Source organism: Mytilus edulis, chromosome 4 (genome assembly GCF_963676685.1).
Source record: "Mytilus edulis chromosome 4, xbMytEdul2.2, whole genome shotgun sequence".
Lineage (NCBI taxonomy): Eukaryota > Metazoa > Mollusca > Bivalvia > Mytilida > Mytilidae > Mytilus > Mytilus edulis.
This window is the reverse complement of record NC_092347.1, coordinates 47,059,750-47,081,103: the sequence shown is the minus strand read 5'-3', so window position 1 is coordinate 47,081,103 and position 21,354 is coordinate 47,059,750. Positions and strand designations below refer to the sequence as shown.

Genomic DNA, 21,354 nt, shown 5'->3' with positions numbered 1-21,354 from the left:
CAAATAATTATAGTTTATCTTAAGGACACCCATACGTATTGCGATCACCAGATTTTTACGAGATGGGTCACACTGAGGTCACTTTGCATATGGAAAATATGTCGGGGAATTGCTTTCTGGAAGGAAGCAATTAACATAAAGTAAACTTCTTCTAAATATTAACAAATTAAAGAATTTTCTTCAGAAAAAAGTATATGTACATAAGTTTTATAATGACAACTATCCATAAAACATATGCATTATTTTTTTTAATTTGAGGTTTTTTATGACTTTAAGGTCAAACCCTCCTATACAGTACTGTAAATTCAGAAATTATTGCCTGCATTTATTATTGCGATTTTTTTCATTTTAGACTTAAAGGTGATTTTAATTTTTACGATTTTGAGAAAAATCCTGTTTCAGAGGCGGATTTAGAGGGGGGGGCCCCTTTTTGGGAAAAAATTTGGTTGCTTATATAGGGAATCACTGAAGCATGACTGATGCGGGCCCCCTCTTAGGTCAGTCAGTGGGCCCCCACTAATGAAAATTTCTGGATCCGCCACTGTGTTTTAATTCATATGAAATATTTCAAAATGCAAGTTTAAGTTATTGCATTTACAGCTCTGTCGCATTATTCGCAATAATAAAAACCTCGCAATAATTTTTGAATTTGCAGTATACAGTTTATTCAAGCAGGAACTCCAATAAGGATCAGACTGACTATTTTGGCCATATTGACTTATATGTAAATATTGATATGCTGATCCTTTTTGATTATTTTTTAGATAATAGCCAGAAACACTTAAAATTGGTATAAATCATCATTAAAGATCAATAATTCAAATACTGAGTCAACTGATGATTTTGGCCACATTTTTAAACAAGATGCCCTTATGATGAATGTGGCCAAGTTTGGTTTAATTTGCCAGTTGTTAGTAAAATTTCATTAACGACGACAATGTGAAAAGAAAAGTTCACTTGGCCCTTTTAATAAGGGTATATCAAGAAATAGTTTTAAAACAAAATGACTTAATTTAGAAGTAAGAAAAAGAAAACCATATTAGTTTTGAAAAATCTTATACTTATAAAGGATCAAATTATAAAAAAGTTAAAAAAATAACAGAAGGTTCAGTTCTTGATCAGATTTTCCAAGATACAATACTTCAGAAGAGTATAAAATATCAAAGTCAGTAAATTTTGGCAGACCAGAATATCAAAATAATATAAATCAAACATTCAAGAAATTCTGGTTCATCAAATTTTACTGACTATGATATTTTATACTCTTCAGAAGTGACCTTTCTTTGAAAATCTGGGAAACTATTTTGCAATGAAAGTAGATTTTTTTTCACACCTCAAATGGAAACATAACTTATTTCATCATTTCCTTTAAATATTTCTGGAAATATTTTTCACTAATAAGCACACAAAAGTTAAGACTTTCTCAAAGTTCTGCCAAAAATTCTCTCTCAAAGTCCAAACTGAAAAAAAATGGCTTCGGGGTAAAGACAAGTAGGAAGTTGTTTCAGAAAGAAAAAGAAAAAATAGCCATTCAAGACATCATAATTATTTTGACTAGGATTTAAGTGGCTCATTAGTTCAAGGTTTTCACATTTACTCATACCATCTTAAATTTTATATTTAAATGACTATTGATAGGTTAAATCATCTCTCAACAAACACTACTTACTTTTTGAGGAGTTGTTGTAACTATCTGATTTCTTCCTTCGACAACAACAACAACAAATAACAATAACTAAAACCAAAATAACAAGAGCTCCAGTGCCAATCGCTATTCCAATAAACTCCATTGTATCCCAGAATAATATAAGTTTGATCCTTCCTGCTGTATGATTAAAATTTCCAATTTTTACCTGAAAAACAAGATGAAGTAGTTGTATGTGTATTTAGTGGGTAAAGGTGAACCAATTTTTAAGGAAATACAAATCTTCTTATCTATAGACATGTGTGCAGACATTTGCAAATGCAAATAAAATACAAATCTTCTATAGACATGTGTGCAGACATTTGCAAATGCAAATAAAATACAAATTTTCTATAGACATGTGTGCAGACATTTGCAAATGCAAATAAAATACAAATCTTCTATAGACATGTGTGCAGACATTTGCAAATGCAAATAATATGTTTTGCTGAGCACAGTCTGATACGACCACAGAGTTTGAACCCTGCTGAACAGTTGGGGCAAATTTGGACACAATATTCAAGCTTGAGACGGTCTGAATTTGGATTGTGATAAATATTTTGACATAATATAGGTTTCTGACACAAAATAAATGTGGTCAAAGATCTTACAAATCTTTTGCACAATACTGTACAATTGAAGATTTCTTCTTGAAACTTTTCAAATATTTATAAATTGAAAAAATCCCCCCACCCCCTTAACTGCCACAAAACCCTCTTTTGAGCAATAACCCAAAATCTCAATCCCAGCCTTTCCATTGTAGTATGGAACCTTGAAGTACAAAATTAGAGAGATCCATACACCTAAATACAAGTTATTGACTAAAATTTTTAACTGCAGACTGTATGTAATGTTAACTGGAAGAATAACTAAGTCCATTTATAAGTTAATACAGATACACAGGAACAAAATTTTGACAACATATCCTTCTACATACTAGCTTTTGATCATAAACAAGATTCTGTCCAAGTTTGGTACAAATCCAAAATATTATAAGAAAGTTATTAATATTTTAAAAACTTTAACCACAGAGTGAATGTTATGTTTCCCGGCAGAAAAACTTAAGTCCATTTATAAGTAAAGTACGGAAAAAATGGACTATCTTCTGATCATAAACAAGCTTCTGTCCAAGTTTGGTAGAAATTCAGTATAGTTCTAAAAAGTAAAATCACAAAAATACTGAACTTAGAGGAAGATCAATTGGGAAAGTCCATAATCACATGGCAAAATCAAATAACAAAACGCATAAAAAACGAATGGACAAGAACTGTCATATTCCTGACTTGGTACAGGCATTTTCAAATGTAGAAAATGGTGGATTAAACCTGGTTCTATAGCGCTAACCCTCTCACTTTAATGACATTAATAAAAGTTATTATAATTTCAAAAACTTTAACCACAGACACAGAGTGATTATTTATGGACGCCCCAGCCGACGGAATGTAGGATCGCTATATCTCCCTTTTTCCACTAAAAGTGAAGGCTCGACAAAAATGCTTTTTTTGGCCTTTTTTTTTGGCCCATAATTCCTACATGTTTTGGGCACTAACCCCAAACTCAATCTCAGCCTTCCCTTTGTTATATGGAACATTGTGGTACAATTTCAGAGAGATCCATACATTTACACACAAGTTATTGTCTGGAAACTAGAAAAATATTTGTTTTTGGCCCTGTTTTGGCCCTTAATTCATAAACTTTTGGCCCCATTACCCCTCAAATAAATCTAAACATTCTACTTGTGGTTTTAAACATTGTGGTACAATTTCAGAGCAATCTCAATACACAAGTTATTATCCTTATTGTTTTGGGCACTTCTGGGCCCTAATTCCAAAACGGTTGGGACCATCATCCCCAATCTTCCTTTAGGGGTATTCAACCTTCTTATTAAATTTTATAGAGATCCATTCACTAAAACTAATATTATTGTCCAAAAACCAATGTGTCTTCAGATAATGACGACGAAATCATACAATTATACGATCCCAAAAACATTTTTGCGGACGTATAAAAATCAAATATCAACGAAGAAATGTTTTTCCCTCAGTCCACAAAAATTGGTTCACACTTAAAATAAATGAATCCACAGTTTTTTATTTAATAATTCAATCTATTTATTGGAAACATGAAATGTGGGTCAAAACAGAGTTCATCATTTAAATTGAACAGTCATAAATTTCAAAGGTAGGAATTTCAATTTAATGCAGTCAACCAAATGTAAATGTAACATTGCAAATAGCTGATACTTTAAATGAAAGTTGGTTTTTTTCTTCAGAAAATGAAATCAATAAGTGTTATGCATCAATAAAACATCTGACTATTCACATAATGGAAAATTATTTTGATTTTTTTCTATTTTGTAGGAATAAAAGAGTGTAGGAAATGGGTATAATAAATATGACAAGAAAACCTAACACAAAAAAACAGATTCCTAGATTCTCAGATGTTGTATGTTTACCAATGAGAAAAGTAACTCTCCACTTAGTCCAAATAATTATGACGTCTTGAAAGGTTATTATACCTCTTTTCTTTGACGCCTTAGATTGACAGGAAGTAGTCAAAGCAAAAAATTAAAATAGCCTTCCAAGACGTCATAATTATTTTGACTACTCTCCACTAAGAGACCAAATGATACAGAAATTGACTATAGGTCACCTTACATCCTTCAACAATGAGCAAACCTCATACCTCATTGTCAGCTATAAAAGCATATTTACCTATTTACCTACCCTGTTCAGTGTTTGCAATATAAAACAAAATCTTCATGTCTTTACACTTTAATACAAAATATCCTACATTCCGTAATTTTCAAGAGAGAATGATGACAACCTAAGAATTATTTTCATATCGTTACATTCATACCATTACGTCGGCAGCACCCAAACTGACACCAGGAAAATCAAGGTCAGGTCTACATGTAATTTTTTCATTTGTTGAACTTTCTATTTTACAGTTAATACTTCCAATCATTATCTTTAAGCTTCCTTCACAAGCCTCCTGCAGTCTAGTACCCTGTAATACAAATGATTTTTGAGAACTGCAAATTAAATTAGAAGCAGATTATTTCTTAAATTTCACGTAAAGGGTAATTTTATATCCAAGCAACTTGCTTAATTTTTTGTTAAAATATTGATGTTACAAATTTCTTGAATATAAACAATTTTAAACAAGAGGCTGTCACAACGACAGCAAACCAGATTTATTAACATTTATTTGTGTCCTGGCAATATCACAAGAACCATAACTGATGAATGCTGAAAGTGAAAATCGTCAATATCAATTTGTCCTCCATTTTGTAGTCAGTATCATCATATTAAAATTTGAAAAGCTTAGATTGAATGGTTCATTAGTAAATGCAACAACATGAATGGTCAAACACCATTTTACGATCTTTCAAGAACCATAACTGCTCAATGGTAAAAGTCAAAATCGTCATTTTTGAACTTGACCTCTATTTTGTCATCAGTAACAACATATAAAAATTTCAAAAGCTTTGGTTGAATAGTTTATGAGAAAATGCACGGACACGACTTGAAACACCATTTTCCAATCTTTCAAGAACCATAACTCCTGAACGGTAAAAGTCAAAATCGTCATTATTGAACTTGACCTCCATTTTGTCATCAGTAACAATACATTAAAATTTGGGAAGCTTTGGTAAAACAGTTCATGCGTAAATGCACGGACACGACTGGAAACTCCATTTTCAATCTTTCAAAAACCATAACTCCTGAACCGTAATAGTCAAAATCGTCATTATTGAACTTGACCTCCATTTTGTCATCGGTAACAACATATTAAAATTTGGGAAGCTTTGGTAGAACAGTTCATGCATAAATGCACAGACACGACTGGAAACTCCATTTTTCAATCTTTCAAGAACCATAACTCCTGAACGGTAAAAGTCAAAATCGTCATTATTGAACTTGACCTCCATTTTGTCATCAGTAACAATACATTAAAATTTGGGAAGCTTTGGTAAAACAGTTCATGCGTAAATGCACGGACACGACTGGAAACTCCATTTTCAATCTTTCAAAAACCATAACTCCTGAACCGTAATAGTCAAAATCGTCATTATTGAACTTGACCTCCATTTTGTCATCGGTAACAACATATTAAAATTTGGGAAGCTTTGGTAGAACAGTTCATGCATAAATGCACAGACACGACTGGAAACTCCATTTTTCAATCTTTCAAGAACCATAACTCCTGAACGGTAAAAGTCAAAATCGCCATTATAGAACTTGACCTTCATTTAGTTGTCAGTAACAACATATTAAAATTTGAAAAGCTTTGGTTGAACGGTTCATGAGTTAATGCACGGACAACATTTGATTGCCGCCCGCCCGCCGTACATCCCCAAATCAATAACCGACATTTTTGTCACAAAAATCCGGTTAAAAATGAATTTGTGTTGTTGAACAGAAGACAAGCTTTTCGATTGTTTGTGTTTTGTTCACTCTAAATATTTTAACCTTCCCATATGTATATCTCTGATGCATCTTTTTAAAAATTTCATTGCATTATCAATACAGTCTTAAACTTTCAGTTGAAGATTAAAAGTGCATTTCACAAATATTTCAACGGTTAGCTTCAAATAACATTTATCTTACCTGAATTATAATATTATCAGAAAACAACATTTTGTAATCATCAAAATTCTTGGATTGAACAGTTGGGTCACTTGTTATGTTAAAAAATGCCCGAGGAAAGTTTGTAGATAAATCTCTATACTTTGTAACCCCATCTAAAATAAGTCCATATTTGATACTGGTACCAATGGTTCCTTCAGGTGATTCACATACCAGAGTAGTTGATCCAACAGGTCTACAGTTTGTCTGAAAAAAATCAGTAACATTCAAGAATATTGCTTGTTCTAATTGTTGACTTCACTTTTCTATGCTTTTCCACTGATTTTTATACATACCCAGTTTAGGCCATTGAACAATTTTCAAGCAATGTGCAACTAAGAGCTTTTTCGATTTTAACAAAAACAAGTGAAACTGCGAGCTACTGCTCACTGATGATACCCCCGCCGCAAGTGGATAATATTAATAGTGTAAAAATATGCAAGTGTTCGGTAAACAGGAAGTTGTCGAGTGATGAATCTGAAAACGCATCACACGGTGTAGCTGACTTATATAAATCCTGAAACCAAATTTCAGAAATCCTTGTATTGTAGTTCCTGAGAAAAATGTGACGAAAATTTTCAACTTGGCTATCATGTGTAAAATCAGACAAGTGTTCGGTAAACAGGAAGTTGTCAAGTGATGAATCTGAAAACGCATCACACTGTATGGCTGACATATATAAATGTTGATACCAAATTACAGAAAGGGTGGATGTGTAGTTCCTGAGAAAAATGTGACGAAAGTTTCATGGGACGGACTGACTGACGGACTGATGGACGGACTGACGGACAGACTGACAGACAGAGGTAAAACAGTATACCCCCCTTTTTTAAAGCGGGGGTATAATAAATTATTATACTGAATATGTAAAACTTGGATCTTTCCTTACTTTTAAAAACAACATCAAGTTAATTTGAAAATCATGAACATGTATTACATCATAACAAAGTGGGCTGAAAAGAGCTAAACTTGAAATAAAGTATCCACAAGAATAAGTTAATTTAAAGTTGAAGTTAAAGAGAACAGACAAAGGATTGGGTTCTTTAAAGATCAAGCGTGTTGAAATACAGTATGAGCTTTGCATAAACAAGATACTCTTTTAGATAAAGGGCTATAAAATTAGTATAAATAAACATATTTATTTATAGTGGATTGGGAAACAAGTTTTGCAACTTATATTAATCCCTTTCCACTTTACGGGTGCGAGTGCTGCCTGGCTATAAAATTTACCCTACTTATCCAAGTACCCGGTATTCAAATCCACTGCATTTGACTCATCAGCAGTAATTATGCTTTGATCAAAAAGGAATTTAACTGGGACCAAAAGTTTTTTGACACAACCGTGTTTGACACAAGCTCAACTGTATTTGTGATAAACACTGTCTAAAGATGTTCCCTGGATTGTGATGTCACACAGTACTTACTGTGATATTATCTTTGCCTGGGATGTAGGATAGTAACTCAGGCTGGTATACACTGTCTAATGATGTTCCCTGGATTGTGATGTCACATAATACTTACTGTGATATTATTGCTGCCTTGGATGTAGGATAGTAACTTAGGCTGGTATATACTGTCTAATGATGTTCCCTGGATTGTGATGTCACATAGTACTAACTGTGATATTAGTGCTGCCTGGGATGTGGGATATTAACTTCGGCTGGTATATACTGTCTAATGATGTTCCCTGGATTGTGATGTCACATAGTACTAACTGTGATATTAGTGCTGCCTGGGATGTGGGATATTAACTTCGGCTGGTAAACACCGTCTAATGTGTTCCCTGGATTGTGATGACACGTAGTACTTACTGTGATATTATCTTTGCCTGGGATGTAGGATAGTAACTCAGGGTGGTATACACTGTCTAATGATGTTACCTGGATTGTGATGTCACATAATACTTACTGTGATATTATCTTTGCCTGGGATGTAGGATAGTAACTCAGGCTGGTATACACTGTCTAATGATGTTCCCTGGATTGTGATGTCACATAATACTTACTGTGATATTATCTTTGCCTGGGATGTAGGATAGCAACTCAGGCTGGTATACACTGTTTAATGATGTTCCCTGGATTGTGATGTCACATCCACCACTAAAATTATTAAATTAGATTTACATTTAAAGCATGTAACTCAAGAAGGAATTCTAGTGTATGCCATTAAGTGGCCAGTAAGACATGTACACCTAACAATCATTCCATTCACCAAATATAAAGGTCCTATCTCTTATAGCACCTGAAAAATAGGCAACATCACAAAACTTAAATGACCAATAAACCATGAAAGTGAGATAAAGGTCAGATAAATTTTACCAGCAGGCATGCACACATTACAATCTTTTGTTACATGAAATAAAGTGTCCCTAAGGCCTATTGCTTTTTTTATCTGAGATATAGACATAAAACACAGAAACTAAACATTGTCCAATGAATCATGAAAATGAGGTTAAGGTCAAATGAGACCTGCCCTTCACATAACAACTTTACCTGACCATATAAGAAAATAGGTATTTAGTCGGATCTTAACACGTACTTGTGATTTGGTTAAAACCGGTTTTGTTCAAAATATACGAAGAAATGTCGAAATGTTCAGGACTTAATCAAATCCGTATTTCGGTAGGATGGTGCAAGCATACGATTTTTATTGCGTCTTACACTTTGAGAAGCGAATAATCTTCAACTACTTTATTCAAATATTGTGTAAAAACGTTAATTTTGAGCTATGAAAGTCAAGTGGCTCGAGTATTTTTCTGAAGAAGTTTTAAAAAATTGCAAAGAAATATTTTTACATTGGGTTAGCTTTTATTAGTCTTAACTATCTATAGATAAACAACTTTTGGTTATATTTATAATTTAGAATCATCATTGAAGGTGGGGGACGATTTCGCAGATAATTAATTATATTGATGTGCCATTTGTATGCAAGAGTCACATTTCGTTGTATTATGTGCCAATTCGAAAAAGTTATGCGAGTATTCTCTCCCCTTAACAGGTTCATTATTTTATAATTAAGTTTAGGTTTCTGATATAATTTTGAATAATTACAAAATGTATCAATTCAATATATTTCAGTGTTTGTTATTGGTGTATCAAAAACATTGATGTACGAATATAATTTCATAAATTTGAAACGTTTAAAATGATTACATACCAATATAAAGAACCGTTCATCATTTTTGAAAAAGACTATAAACGAAAATCGATTTATTTATCTTCCCTTGGTGACAGATTGATTGGGAAATGAACCATAATGATAAAAAAAAAAAGATTGGGAAATGAACCAGCGTAATATAATGGTAATCACAGAGAGGGACCAGTAAGCAATTTTTAATTGTAGCTTATTCAACGTTAAAACAATTTTCCACTATAAACGAATGTTACTTTATACAAATATAAGGACTTTGTTAGCTAAATCTACAAATTTTATTAGATATTATGATTTTTTATTGCAATAGATTAATATGCTACTTCACACATGTATACCTTACAATAATTTCATTCACAAATATAGTTGACCTATTACTTATAATTATAGTACTGAGATACTGTCAAGACTACTTAAACTTAACATTGATCACTGATCCATAAAATAATGATGTTGAGGTTAACTAAACTATACAAGGAAGCCATGTACAGAACATAATTATCCTTTTATTCATAATAAGTAAATACTTCATGTGACAACAAAAGAAACAATATCTTTCAAGTAATCACTGAACCATGAAAACTAGGTCAAGAACAATTGATATATATTTGTTGCATAAATTAGAATTCTCTGCTGTAAATTACCAGTAAATCTTTCTTACTAACATAATAAAGGAAATTTTGGACTTTTGGTGCTCTTTGATTTTCAGAGAGGAACAGATGACAATTGTAGCATATGTTTGTTTGTCATAAAAATATTTTTGCTACATAATTAAGTTCCATGTAATAATCAGAGAAAATGAGTATCGTTATATCTGAATTTAGCAATATCAAAGCAAAAAGTTGTTGTATAAAATTGTACCTTTCAAATGATACCATTGGATTCACATTTTTAATAACTGGATCACTTTTGTACTCGAAGCTTGTTGGTAATTTTGCATCCTCTGATTTACCACTATAAGGTGCTTTCCACCTAAGCAGGAATGAAGCAGTCTTTGATGTATCTGAATTGCCAGTTTTAAATATTACTGTGGTCTGGTTCCTGTTAAAGATATAAAAAAAAATATTGAAATTTAAAGCCTCTATTTCACACAATTATAAAGACTGTACTAAAGGGGGCTTGTGGGTCCAAATCAATTTTTTTATCTAATATAGGAATTCTCTATATTTTTCTATAAATGAACTTTATCTTATACTTAATAGAACTAGAGGCTCTAAAGAGCCTGTGTCGCTCACCTTGGTCTATGTGCATAATAAATAAAAGACACAGATGGATTAAAGACAAAATTGTGTTTTGGTGATGGTGATGTGTTTGTAGATCTTACTTTACTGAACATTCTTGCTGCTTACAATTATAGCTAGCTATAATGAACTTGACCCATTAATTACAGAGGAAAAAAATTGTTAAAATTTACAAAAATTTACAAAATCTATGAAAATTGTTAAAAATTGACTGTAAAGGGCAAAAACTCCTTGAGGGGTCAACTGACCATTTTGGTCATGTTGACTTATTTGTAGATCTTACTTTGCTGAACATTATTGCTGTTTACAGTTTATATCTATCTATCTATCTATAATAATATTGAAGTTAATAACCAAAAACAGTAAAATTTCCTTAAAATTGTCAATTCAGGGGCAGCAACCCAACAACCTGTTGTCTAATTTGTCTGAAAATTTCAGGGCAGATAGATGTTGACTTAACAAACAAATTAACGCATGTCAGATTTGCTCTAAATTCTTCGGTTTCAGAGTTATAGGCCAAAAACTACATTTTACCCCTATGTTCTATTTTTAGCCATGGTGGCCATCTTGGTTGGTTGGCCAGGTCATCTGACACAGTTTTTAAACAAGATACCTCAATGATGATTGTGGCCAAGTTTGGTTAAATTTGGCCCAGTAGTTTCAGAGGAGAAGATTTTTGTAAAAGTTAATGACGACAACGACGGACGCCAAGTGATGAGAAAGCTCACTTGGCCTTTTAGGCCAGGTAAGCTAAAAAAAACTTAATGAGACTCTCTTATCTCTTATGCAAACGTGCAAAAACTATGAATTTAATGATCATATATTAAGGGGAGATGTTGTCAATTGACCTTGTAATTTCACAGGGAGATGTTTGCCCTATTTGTTTCAGTTTAGATACTGTAAATTCAGAAATTATTGCATACATTCAGGGCTCACGCTACCAGGCGACTTGGGCGAAGAAGTCGCCCTCCCGACCGTCACTTCGCTTTCCCCGACCCCCAAAAGCGAAAACAAGTCGCCCTGTTCTTGACGAAAGTCGCTTTCAGTCGCTTCCGTCATCGGACATTTTCAATTTTTACCAAGTTGATGAAACATCAATTTTTTACTGATAATTAAAGAAATTCAGACATAAGCTATTCATTGTCTTTAGAAAAGAGGTTGAAGCATTGTCTTCGCAGTGTGTATCAGGTTATTTGATAAAAATACAACTTTTTATCACTTCGTGCATTTTCGCAAGTTCCGGTGCTTGTTACTCGAAAACGTACATCAACCTAAATTTCGGCGGCAAAATAAGTTTGTTACTTCATTTACATTTATTATTGTGATTTTGTCAATTTTAGACTTAATGCGATTTTAATTTTATGATTTTGAGAAAAATCCAGTTAAGTTCATATAAAATATTTCAAAATGGGAGTTTAAATTATTGCGTTTACAATTGTGTCACATTTTTCACAATAATAAAAATCTCACAAAAATTTCTGAATTTACAATAGTTAAAAGTTGAACTAGAGGCTCTAAAGAGCCTGTGTCGCTCACCTTGGTTTTTGTGAATATTAAACAAAGGACGTAGATGGATTCATGACAAAATTGTGTTTTGGTGATGGTGATGTGTTTGTTCATCTTACTTTACTGAACATTCTAACTGCTTACAATTATCTCTATCTATAATTAACTTGGCTTAGTAGTTTCAGAGAAGATTTTTGTAAAACCCAACAACAGGTTGTCCGATTCACCTGAAAAATTCAGGGCAGATAGATCTGGACCTGATACCCCATGTCAGATTTGCTCTAAATGCTTTGGTTTTTGAGTTATAAGCCAAAAACTGCATTTTACCCCTATGTTCTACTTTTAGCCATGGCGGCCATCATGGTAAGTTGACCGGGTCACGCCACACATTTTTAAAACTAAATACCCAAATGATGATTGTGGCCAAGTTTGGTTTAATTTGGCCACGTATTATCAGAGGAGAAGATTTTTGTAAAAGATAACTAAGATTTACAAAAAATTGTTAAAAATTGACTATAAAGGGAAATAACTCCTAAAGGGGTCAACTGACCATTTCGGTCATGTTAACTTATTTGTAAATCTTACTTTGCTGAACATTATTGCTGTTTACAGTTTATCTCTATCTATAATAATATTCAAGATAATAACCAAAAATGGGAAAATTTCCTTAAAATTACCAATTTAGGGGCAGCAACCCAACAACAGGTTGTTCGATTCACCTGAAAAATTCAGGGCAGATAGATCTTGACCTGATGAACATTTTTACCCCATGTCAGATTTGCTCTAAATGCTTTGGTTTTTGAGTTATAAGCCAAAAACTGCATTTTACCCCTATGTTCTATTTTTAGCCATGGCGGCCATCTTAGTTGGTTTGACGGGTCACGCCACACATTTTTAAAACTAGATACCCCAAGGATGATTGTGGCCAAGTTTGGATAAATTTGGCCCAGTAGTTTCAGAGGAGAAGATTTTTGTAAAAGATTACTAAGATTTACGAAAAATGGTTAAAAATTGACTATAAAGGGCAATAACTCCTAAAGTGGTCAATTGACCATTTCGGTCATGTTGACTTATTTGTAAATCTTACTTTGATGAACATTATTGCTGTTTACAGTTTATCTCTATCTATAATAATATTCAAGATAATAAGCAAAAACTGCAAAATTTCCATAAAATAACTAATTCAGGGGCAGCAACCCAACAACGGGTTGTCCGATTTGTCTGAAAATTTCAGGGCAGATAGATCTTGACCTGATAAACAGTTTTACCCCATGTCAGATTTGCTCTAGATGCTTTGGTTTTTGAGTTATAAGCCAAAAACTGCATTTTACCCCTATGTTCTATTTTTAGCCATGGCGGCCATCTTGGTTGGTTGGCCGGGTCACCGGACACAATTTTTAAACTAGATACCCCAATGATGATTGTAACCAAGTTTGGTTGAAATTAGCCCAGTAGTTTCAGAGGAGAAGATTTTTGTAAAAGTTAACGACGGACAACGACGACGACAGACGACGGACGACGGACGACGGACGACGGACGCCGGACGCCGGACGCCGGACGCCGGACGCCAAGTGATGAGAAAAGCTCACTTGGCCCTTTGGGCCAGGTGAGCTAAAAAGATATTTCAATTTTAAAGCCCAACTAGAGGCTCTAAAAAGCCTGTGTCGCTCACCTTGGTCTATGTGAATATTAAAGGAAGCAGATGGATTCATGACAAAATTGTGTTTTGGTGATGGTGATGTGTTAGTACATCTTACTTTACTGAACATTCTTGCTGCTTAAAATTATCTCTATCTATAATGAACTTGGCCCATTAGTTTCAGTGGAAAATGTTAGTAAAAATTTACAAATTTTATGAAAATTGTTAAAAATTGACTATAAAGAACAATAACTCCTAAGGGGGTCAATTGACCATTTCGGTCATGTTGACTTATTTGTAAATCTTACTTTGATGAACATTATTGTTGTTTACAGTTTATCTCTATCAATAATAATATTCAAGATAATGACCAAAAACAGCAAAATTTCCTTAAAACTAACAATTCAGGGTCAGCAACCCAACAACGGGTTGTCCAATTCATCTAAAAATTTCAGAGCAGATAAATGTTGACCTGATAAACAATTTTACCCCATGTCAGATTTGCTCTAAATGCTTTGGGTTTTGAGTTATAAGCCAAAAACTGCATTTTACCCCATGTTCTATTTTTAGCCATGGCGGCCATCTTGGTTGGATGGCCAGGTCACCGGACACATTTTTCAAACTACTAACCCAAAAGATGATTGTGGCCAAGTTTGGATTAATTTGGCCAAGTAGTTTCAGCGGAGAAGATTTTTGTAAAAGATTACTAAGATTTACGAAAAATGGTTAAAAATTGACTATAAAGGGCAATCACTCCTAAAGGGGTCAACTGACCATTTCAGTCATGTTGACTTATTTGTAAATCTTACTTTGGTGAACATTATTGCTGTTTATAGTTTATCTCTATCTATAATAATATTCAAGATAATAACCAAAAAGAGCAAAATTTCCTTAAAATTACTAATTCAGGGCCAGCAACCCAACAACGGGTTGTCCGATTCATCTGAAAATTTCAGGGCAGATAGATCTTGAACTGATAAACAATTTTACCCCATGTCAGATTTGCTCTAAATGCTTTGGGTTTTGAGTTATAAGCCAAAAACTGCATTTTACCCCATGTTCTATTTTTAGCCATGGCGACCATCTTGGTTTGATGGCCGGGTCACCGGACACATTTTTCCAACTACTAACCCAAAAGATGACTGTGGCCAAGTTTGGATTAATTTGGCCCAGTAGTTTCAGAGGAGAAGATTTTTGTAAAATATAACTAAGATTTACGAAAAATGGTTAAAAATTGACTATAAAGGGCAATAACTCCTAAAGGGGTCAACTGACCATTTCAGTCATGGTGACTTATTTGTAAATCTTACTTTGCTGAACATTATTGCTGTTTACTGTTTATCTCTATCTATAATAATATTCAAGATAATAACCAAAAACAGCAAAATTTCCTTAAAATTACTAATTCAGGGGCAGCAACCCAACAACGGGTTATCCGATTCATCTGAAAATTTCAGGGCAGATACTTTAAAATGCTTTGGTTTTTGAGTTATAAGCCAAAAACTGCATTTTACCCCTATGTTCTATTTTTAGCCATGGCGGCCATCTTGGATGGTTGGCCGGGTCACCGGACACATTTTTTAAACTAGATACCCCAATGATGATTGTGGCCAAGTTTGGTTAATTTGGCCCAGTAGTTTCAGAGGAGAAGATTTTTGTAAAAGTTAACGACGACGACGTACGACGACAGACGACGGACGACGACGGACGCCAGATGCCAAGTGATTAGAACAGCTCACTTGGCCTTTTAGGCCAGGTGAGCTAAAAATGGCATTTTTGCACCAAAGGGAGATAATTTGGAGATTTTTCAATGATATCTACATTTTAAAAGTCACCTGCGGCCAACACGAATTGATTTTTTTGGAATGATTTTTGTACCATATGATAAAGCAACAACAACTTAAGGTAATAAATAAAATTTGTAATGAAAAATTAATGTTTAATTTTTTTCTGAAAATCTTATACCCGCGAGCCTCCTTAAGTCTCACATTGGTATTTCATAAGACAAAATCATTTGTATCCTTAATCTAACCTGTTCAATTGATTATTTCTTACAAAATGACAAAGTTTTTTTTTCTCGCCAAAATTGTGACCTTCAATTGATAGACATAAACACTGTTAAAGCAATGGCTGCCTAGTTTATATGTTTGTGACTCTTCTTTTTCATCCACGTGAAACCTGATACTGGAGTCTAATCTAGTGAGAAGTAATGATGTTTTACAGCGGATTCCATTGAGTGTGTAGCCAAAGGTAATATATTTGGTTAGCTTGCCTGTTAGCTGAACCATGAAGTCATGGTTAGCTTAGGTAAACTACCCTACTTTAATAATAGACTAGTCCAATAGAAAACCAATCGATCTGTCTGTTGGACTATGCTATTTCGAAAGAAGGGTAGTATACCTGACCTAATAATGACTTCACGGTTCAGCTAACAAGCAAACTAACCAAAGATATATCCTTTCGCTACACACTCAATGGAATCCGCTGTAACTTTATAATAACATCTAGCAGAAAGTCATGTTCATTTTTACAATGTTGAGCATTTCCCAGGGTGATGACCTGTTTAACTGGCTTCTGGGGAGGGCAAATATATTTGTCATGTTCGTGGAAATGTATTACACCTGAAAAGTAATAACAGATTATCCCCTTGTAGAGTATTTATTACTGAACAATTATTAACATGACAATCCATGCACCTGGCCACATTATCTCTAATGTTTCTATTTTAATTTTAAGTATAACATAATTGATTTAAATATACTCCAAATTGACAACAACACTTCAAATGGTCTGCAATTTTATATGATGCAAGGCAGGCTTCATCAGGACAATTTTCATACAGTAAGCAATTTCTGTGCAACAAATCAACTGAACCAAGATCACCAAGATTTCTGATACCACCTTACATACATGTACATCTATAAATGATAGCAGAAGAAATGTACCACACACCGTGCTGGTGTCGATCATAAATGAAATTTAAATTTACAACCATGCCGATAAACAGACCAACTACAGCAGACAATAAAAAAAAATAATAAACAAAGATCATATTTTTCAACTGTGTCAATAAATGTATTCCATTAGAAAATATAAAGGGGAATATTTGAATGACAGATACGGAATCAGTTTTATCTGCGCAAAAAAAATTGACTTGATCAATTATGTCACATGATCTTTATGGATTACAAAGATGGCTATATATGATAGCATGAAACCATTTGCTTTTAAAAAACTGAAATAAATTGAGACAATATTTACTTCAAACAACATAGAAGTAGTATTGAATTAACAGAGGGAATGGCAGATAGATTACAGTAGGACACTGTGGACTATTTTGTAGGCCTTACTAAAGTTAATTGTAATTATATTAACATGCGCATCAAGTGAACTATTACAAGTTTAAGTTTAGAAGTTTTTACCATGACAATCTTTCAAACTTATTCAATGCTTTGTCATCCATAAAAATATCCAGGCCTTCCTTTGATTCAGCAAGTGCACCAAAATGATGTCCAGTTAGTGTAACAACAGTCCCACCAGACATTGGTCCGTATCTTGGCACCATGTTTTCTATTACTGCATCCTAAAAACCATATTCAATTGAAAATATTTAACAGCTTAAAAATATTAAGATTATATTCTGAGGTGTACAAGAAAAGCCTGAAAACAGAAGGTGTTTGAATTTGAAGCCGAAAGCATACATATCAATCAGATGTCACCTTAATGTTAAGTTGCCAAAGACGATAACCTCTTTCTAAGAATTTTCGTTTAAAGAAATTTTACCCTGAAATAATAACTGAAATGGACTGATTTGTTTAAATGTCATTAGAATAGAGAAAACATATTTGAAGCTTGGCCTTCCTATAAAAAATGGCTTTTCCTGTCACAAATTGAAGCTATCTAGTCCTAAAAATAAGGTACCAGTAGGCATATCACAGAACAACCAATTTTGTCTATAACGGTGTTTGTGCTAAAAATAGAAATACTGTGATCAAAAAGGTTGACAATTACATGTCTTGATATTTATGATGAGTTTATCTCCATTCTAAATTTAGAATTTAAAAAAAAATGAATTTTAATTTCTTAGAAACTTTCATGGAGAAATATAATATCACACTGGACAAGGCTCACACCACCAGGCGACTTGGGCAATAAAGTTGTTTTCTGCCTTAGAAAGGAGGCTAAACCTTCGACTTTACAGTTTGTTGTAGGCTATTTAACTAGAGGCTCTAAAGAGCCTGTGTCGCTCACCTTGGTATATGTGAATATTAAACAAAGGACGCAGATAGATTCATGAAAAATTGTGTTTTGGTGATGGTGAAGTGTTTGTACATCTTACTTTACTGAACATTCTTGCTGCTTACAATTATCTTTATCTATAATGAACTTGGCCAAGTAGTTTCAGTGGAAAATGTTAGTAAAAATTTACAAATTTTATGAAAATTTTAAAAAATTGACTATAAAGGACAATAACTCCTTAGGGGGGTCAATTGACCATTTCAGTCACGTTGACTTATTTGTAAATCTTACTTTTCTGAACATTATTGCTGTTTACAGATTATCTCTATCTATAATAGTATTCAAGATAATAACAAAAAACAGCAAAATTTCCTTAAAATTACCAATTCAGGGGCAGCAACCTAACAACCAGTTGTCCAATTCATCTGAAAATTTTAAAGCAGATAGATCTGGACTTGATAAACAATTTCTTCCACTGTCAGATTTGCTCTAAATGCTTTGGTTTTTAAGTTATAAGCCCAAAACTGCATTTTACCCCTATGTTCTATTTTTAGCCATGCAGCCATCTTGGTTGGTTGGCTGGGTCACTGGACACAATTTTTAAACTAGATACCCCAATGATGATTGTGGCCAAGTTTGATTTTATTTGGCCCAGTAGTTTCAGAGGAGAAGATTTTTGTAAAAGATAACTAAGATTTACGAAAAAAATGGTTAAAAATTGACTATAAAGGACAATAACTCCTAAAGGGGTCAACTGACCATTTTGGACCTGTTGACTTATTTGTAAATCTTACTTTGCTGAACATTTTTCTATTTACAGTTTATCTCTATCTATAATAATATTCAAGAAAATAACCAAAAATAGCAAAAATGTCTTTAAAATTACCAATTCAGGGGCAGAAACCTAACAAACGGTTGTCCGATTCATCTGAAAATTTCAGGACAGTTAGATCTTGACCTAATAAACAACTTTAATCCTTGACAAATTTGCTCTAATTGCTTTGGTTTTTGAGTTATAAGCCAAAAACTGCATTTTACCCCTATGTTCTATTTTTAGCCATGGGGGCCATCTTGGTTGGTTGTGCGGGTCACCGGACACAATTTTTAAACTAGATACCCTAATTATGATTTTGGCCATATTTGGTTAAATTTGGCCCAGTAGTTTCAGAGGAGAAGATTTTTGTAAAAGATAATTAAGATTTACGAAAAATGGTTAAAAATTGACTATAAAGGGCAATAACTCCTAAAGGGGTCAACTGACCATTTTGAACCTGTTAACTTATTTGTAAATCTTACTTTGTTTAACATTTTTTCTATTTACAGTTTATCTCTATCTATAATAATATTCAAGATAATAACCAAAAACAGCAAAAATTTTCTTAAAATTACCAATTCAGGGGCAGCAACCTAACAACGGGTTGTCTGATTCATCTGAAAATTTAAGGGCAGTTAGATCTTGACCTGATAAACAATTTTACCCCATGTCAGATTTGCTCTAAATGCTTTGGTTTTTGAGTTATAAGCCAAAACTGCATTTTACCCCCATGTTCTATTTTTAGCCATGGCGGCCATTTTGGTTGGTTGGCGGGGTCACCGAACACAATTTTTAAATTAGATACCCCAATGATGATTGTAACCAAGTTTGGTTGAAATTAGCCCAGTAGTTTCAGAGGAGAAGATTTTTGTAAAAGTTAACGACCGACGACGACGACGACGCCGGACGCCGGACGCCGGACGCCAAGTGATGAGAAAAGCTCACTTGGCCCTTCAGGCCAGGTGAGCTAATAAAAAGACATCTTTATATATCACTCGATTTTGTAACTCGATAGCTTACATCAAATCAATCTAACTTTTGGCAGCATAATAGGTTTGCTACTTCATTAGAATGTGATCAAAGTTGCCTCTAGAAAATGTCTAATCCATTTATTGCATTAAAAATATCATATTCTTTTCCAAATAGCTTGTCTAATATTGTTTATTCTAAATTCTAAATAGTAAATTTTCTCCATCAGTCATTGAGATAATTTTAAAAACTACAGATTGGAGGCGAGATTCATCGTAATGAGACCAGCTTCGAACTAAATCAGTTATATTACAATCATAACTTTGAACGTATGAAAAGAACAGCTATCAGAAGAATATTGATATCAAAAGTAAAAATATGCGTAAACAGACTTTTGGTTAGATCTACTTGATTAATGTATATAATTCCATGTATATGGATTGTTTCAATTTCTTTATTAAAGTCACTTAACTCTCACTCTGGGGACTATTATACAATATATTATGGCCCAGCTGTACTTTGTTAAATTTGAATATATTTATGATGAGAAACGCTGAATTTCAAAAATATGATAAACAGAATAGTTTTTTAATTGAATTGTATAAATTGATATACCGTAATTATATTTTTATATCCTTTTTGAGATATAAAAAAAAATCTTTTTATCTGGTAGTTTCTCACAAGAACCTTAACTTAAATCATATTGAATTTGAACTGTTACTTTAAATTGTTTACTCAGATAACAATTGAACAATATGAAAAGAAAATAACTTACATTCATATTTAGGACCTTTTATACTATAGTGAAAACCAAAATGGCAAACATTATAGCACTGCAAGTCAAGGAGCACTTCTTTTTCAAATCTCACCACTTCTCCTAATCAGTTTCAAAAAGATAAATCACTTCGGCCTATGATTCTGAAGTAGTGGTAGAATCCCATTTTTCCCCCCTAATAGTAATATACCATGAAGACAAAATGTTTCCTATATGAATTCATTAGAGAATCAAAAACTGTTATCCCCTTTTTACAACCACAAGTAGAAGGTTTGGATTAATTTAAAAGATTATGGAGCCAAAGTTTAGGAATTAAGGGCCACTAGAAAAATTTTAACAGATTTACAGATACCCGTAATTGTTTTTTAAAACTACATTACTAATAAATTTGTTCTCAGTAGAACATTGCTTAAATAACTACTACTAACCCCCTAGTTTACTTACACAATGTTGGTTTTTACTTTCTTTCTGACAATAACATTGTCCAGTCGTAGCATGACAGTTTTTACCGCTAGATCCATATCTATTACATCCACAGCTCGTACATCCACTTGATTTAACATTTTCTAATCCATAAGTACCATTCTTACATGTGTTACACTGTATTCCTAAAAATAAAACCAATGTCAGAATTATCACCATATCATTGACCATCTTTGCTAAAAGTCTGATATCTTTCACGATCAGTTATCTTTCTACTAGTAAA

At 33.2% G+C, this 21,354-nt stretch overlaps 1 protein-coding gene across 2 annotated transcripts in view; it reads right to left on the bottom strand.

The window, feature by feature from the left end:
• The window catches only part of LOC139519826 (hepatocyte growth factor receptor-like), a 68,434-nt gene that overhangs the window by 14,322 nt on the left and 32,758 nt on the right, over positions 1–21,354 (bottom strand). For both annotated transcript variants that reach the window (XM_071312103.1, XM_071312102.1), the window contains 7 exons: positions 21,093–21,256; positions 17,274–17,434; positions 10,327–10,506; positions 8,321–8,414; positions 6,298–6,522; positions 4,544–4,693; positions 1,670–1,853 (listed from right to left, as the gene is read on the bottom strand). In XM_071312103.1, the coding sequence (XP_071168204.1) occupies positions 1,670–1,853; positions 4,544–4,693; positions 6,298–6,522; positions 8,321–8,414; positions 10,327–10,506; positions 17,274–17,434; positions 21,093–21,256 (1,158 nt within the window). The remainder of the gene's footprint in view (positions 1–1,669; positions 1,854–4,543; positions 4,694–6,297; positions 6,523–8,320; positions 8,415–10,326; positions 10,507–17,273; positions 17,435–21,092; positions 21,257–21,354) is intronic.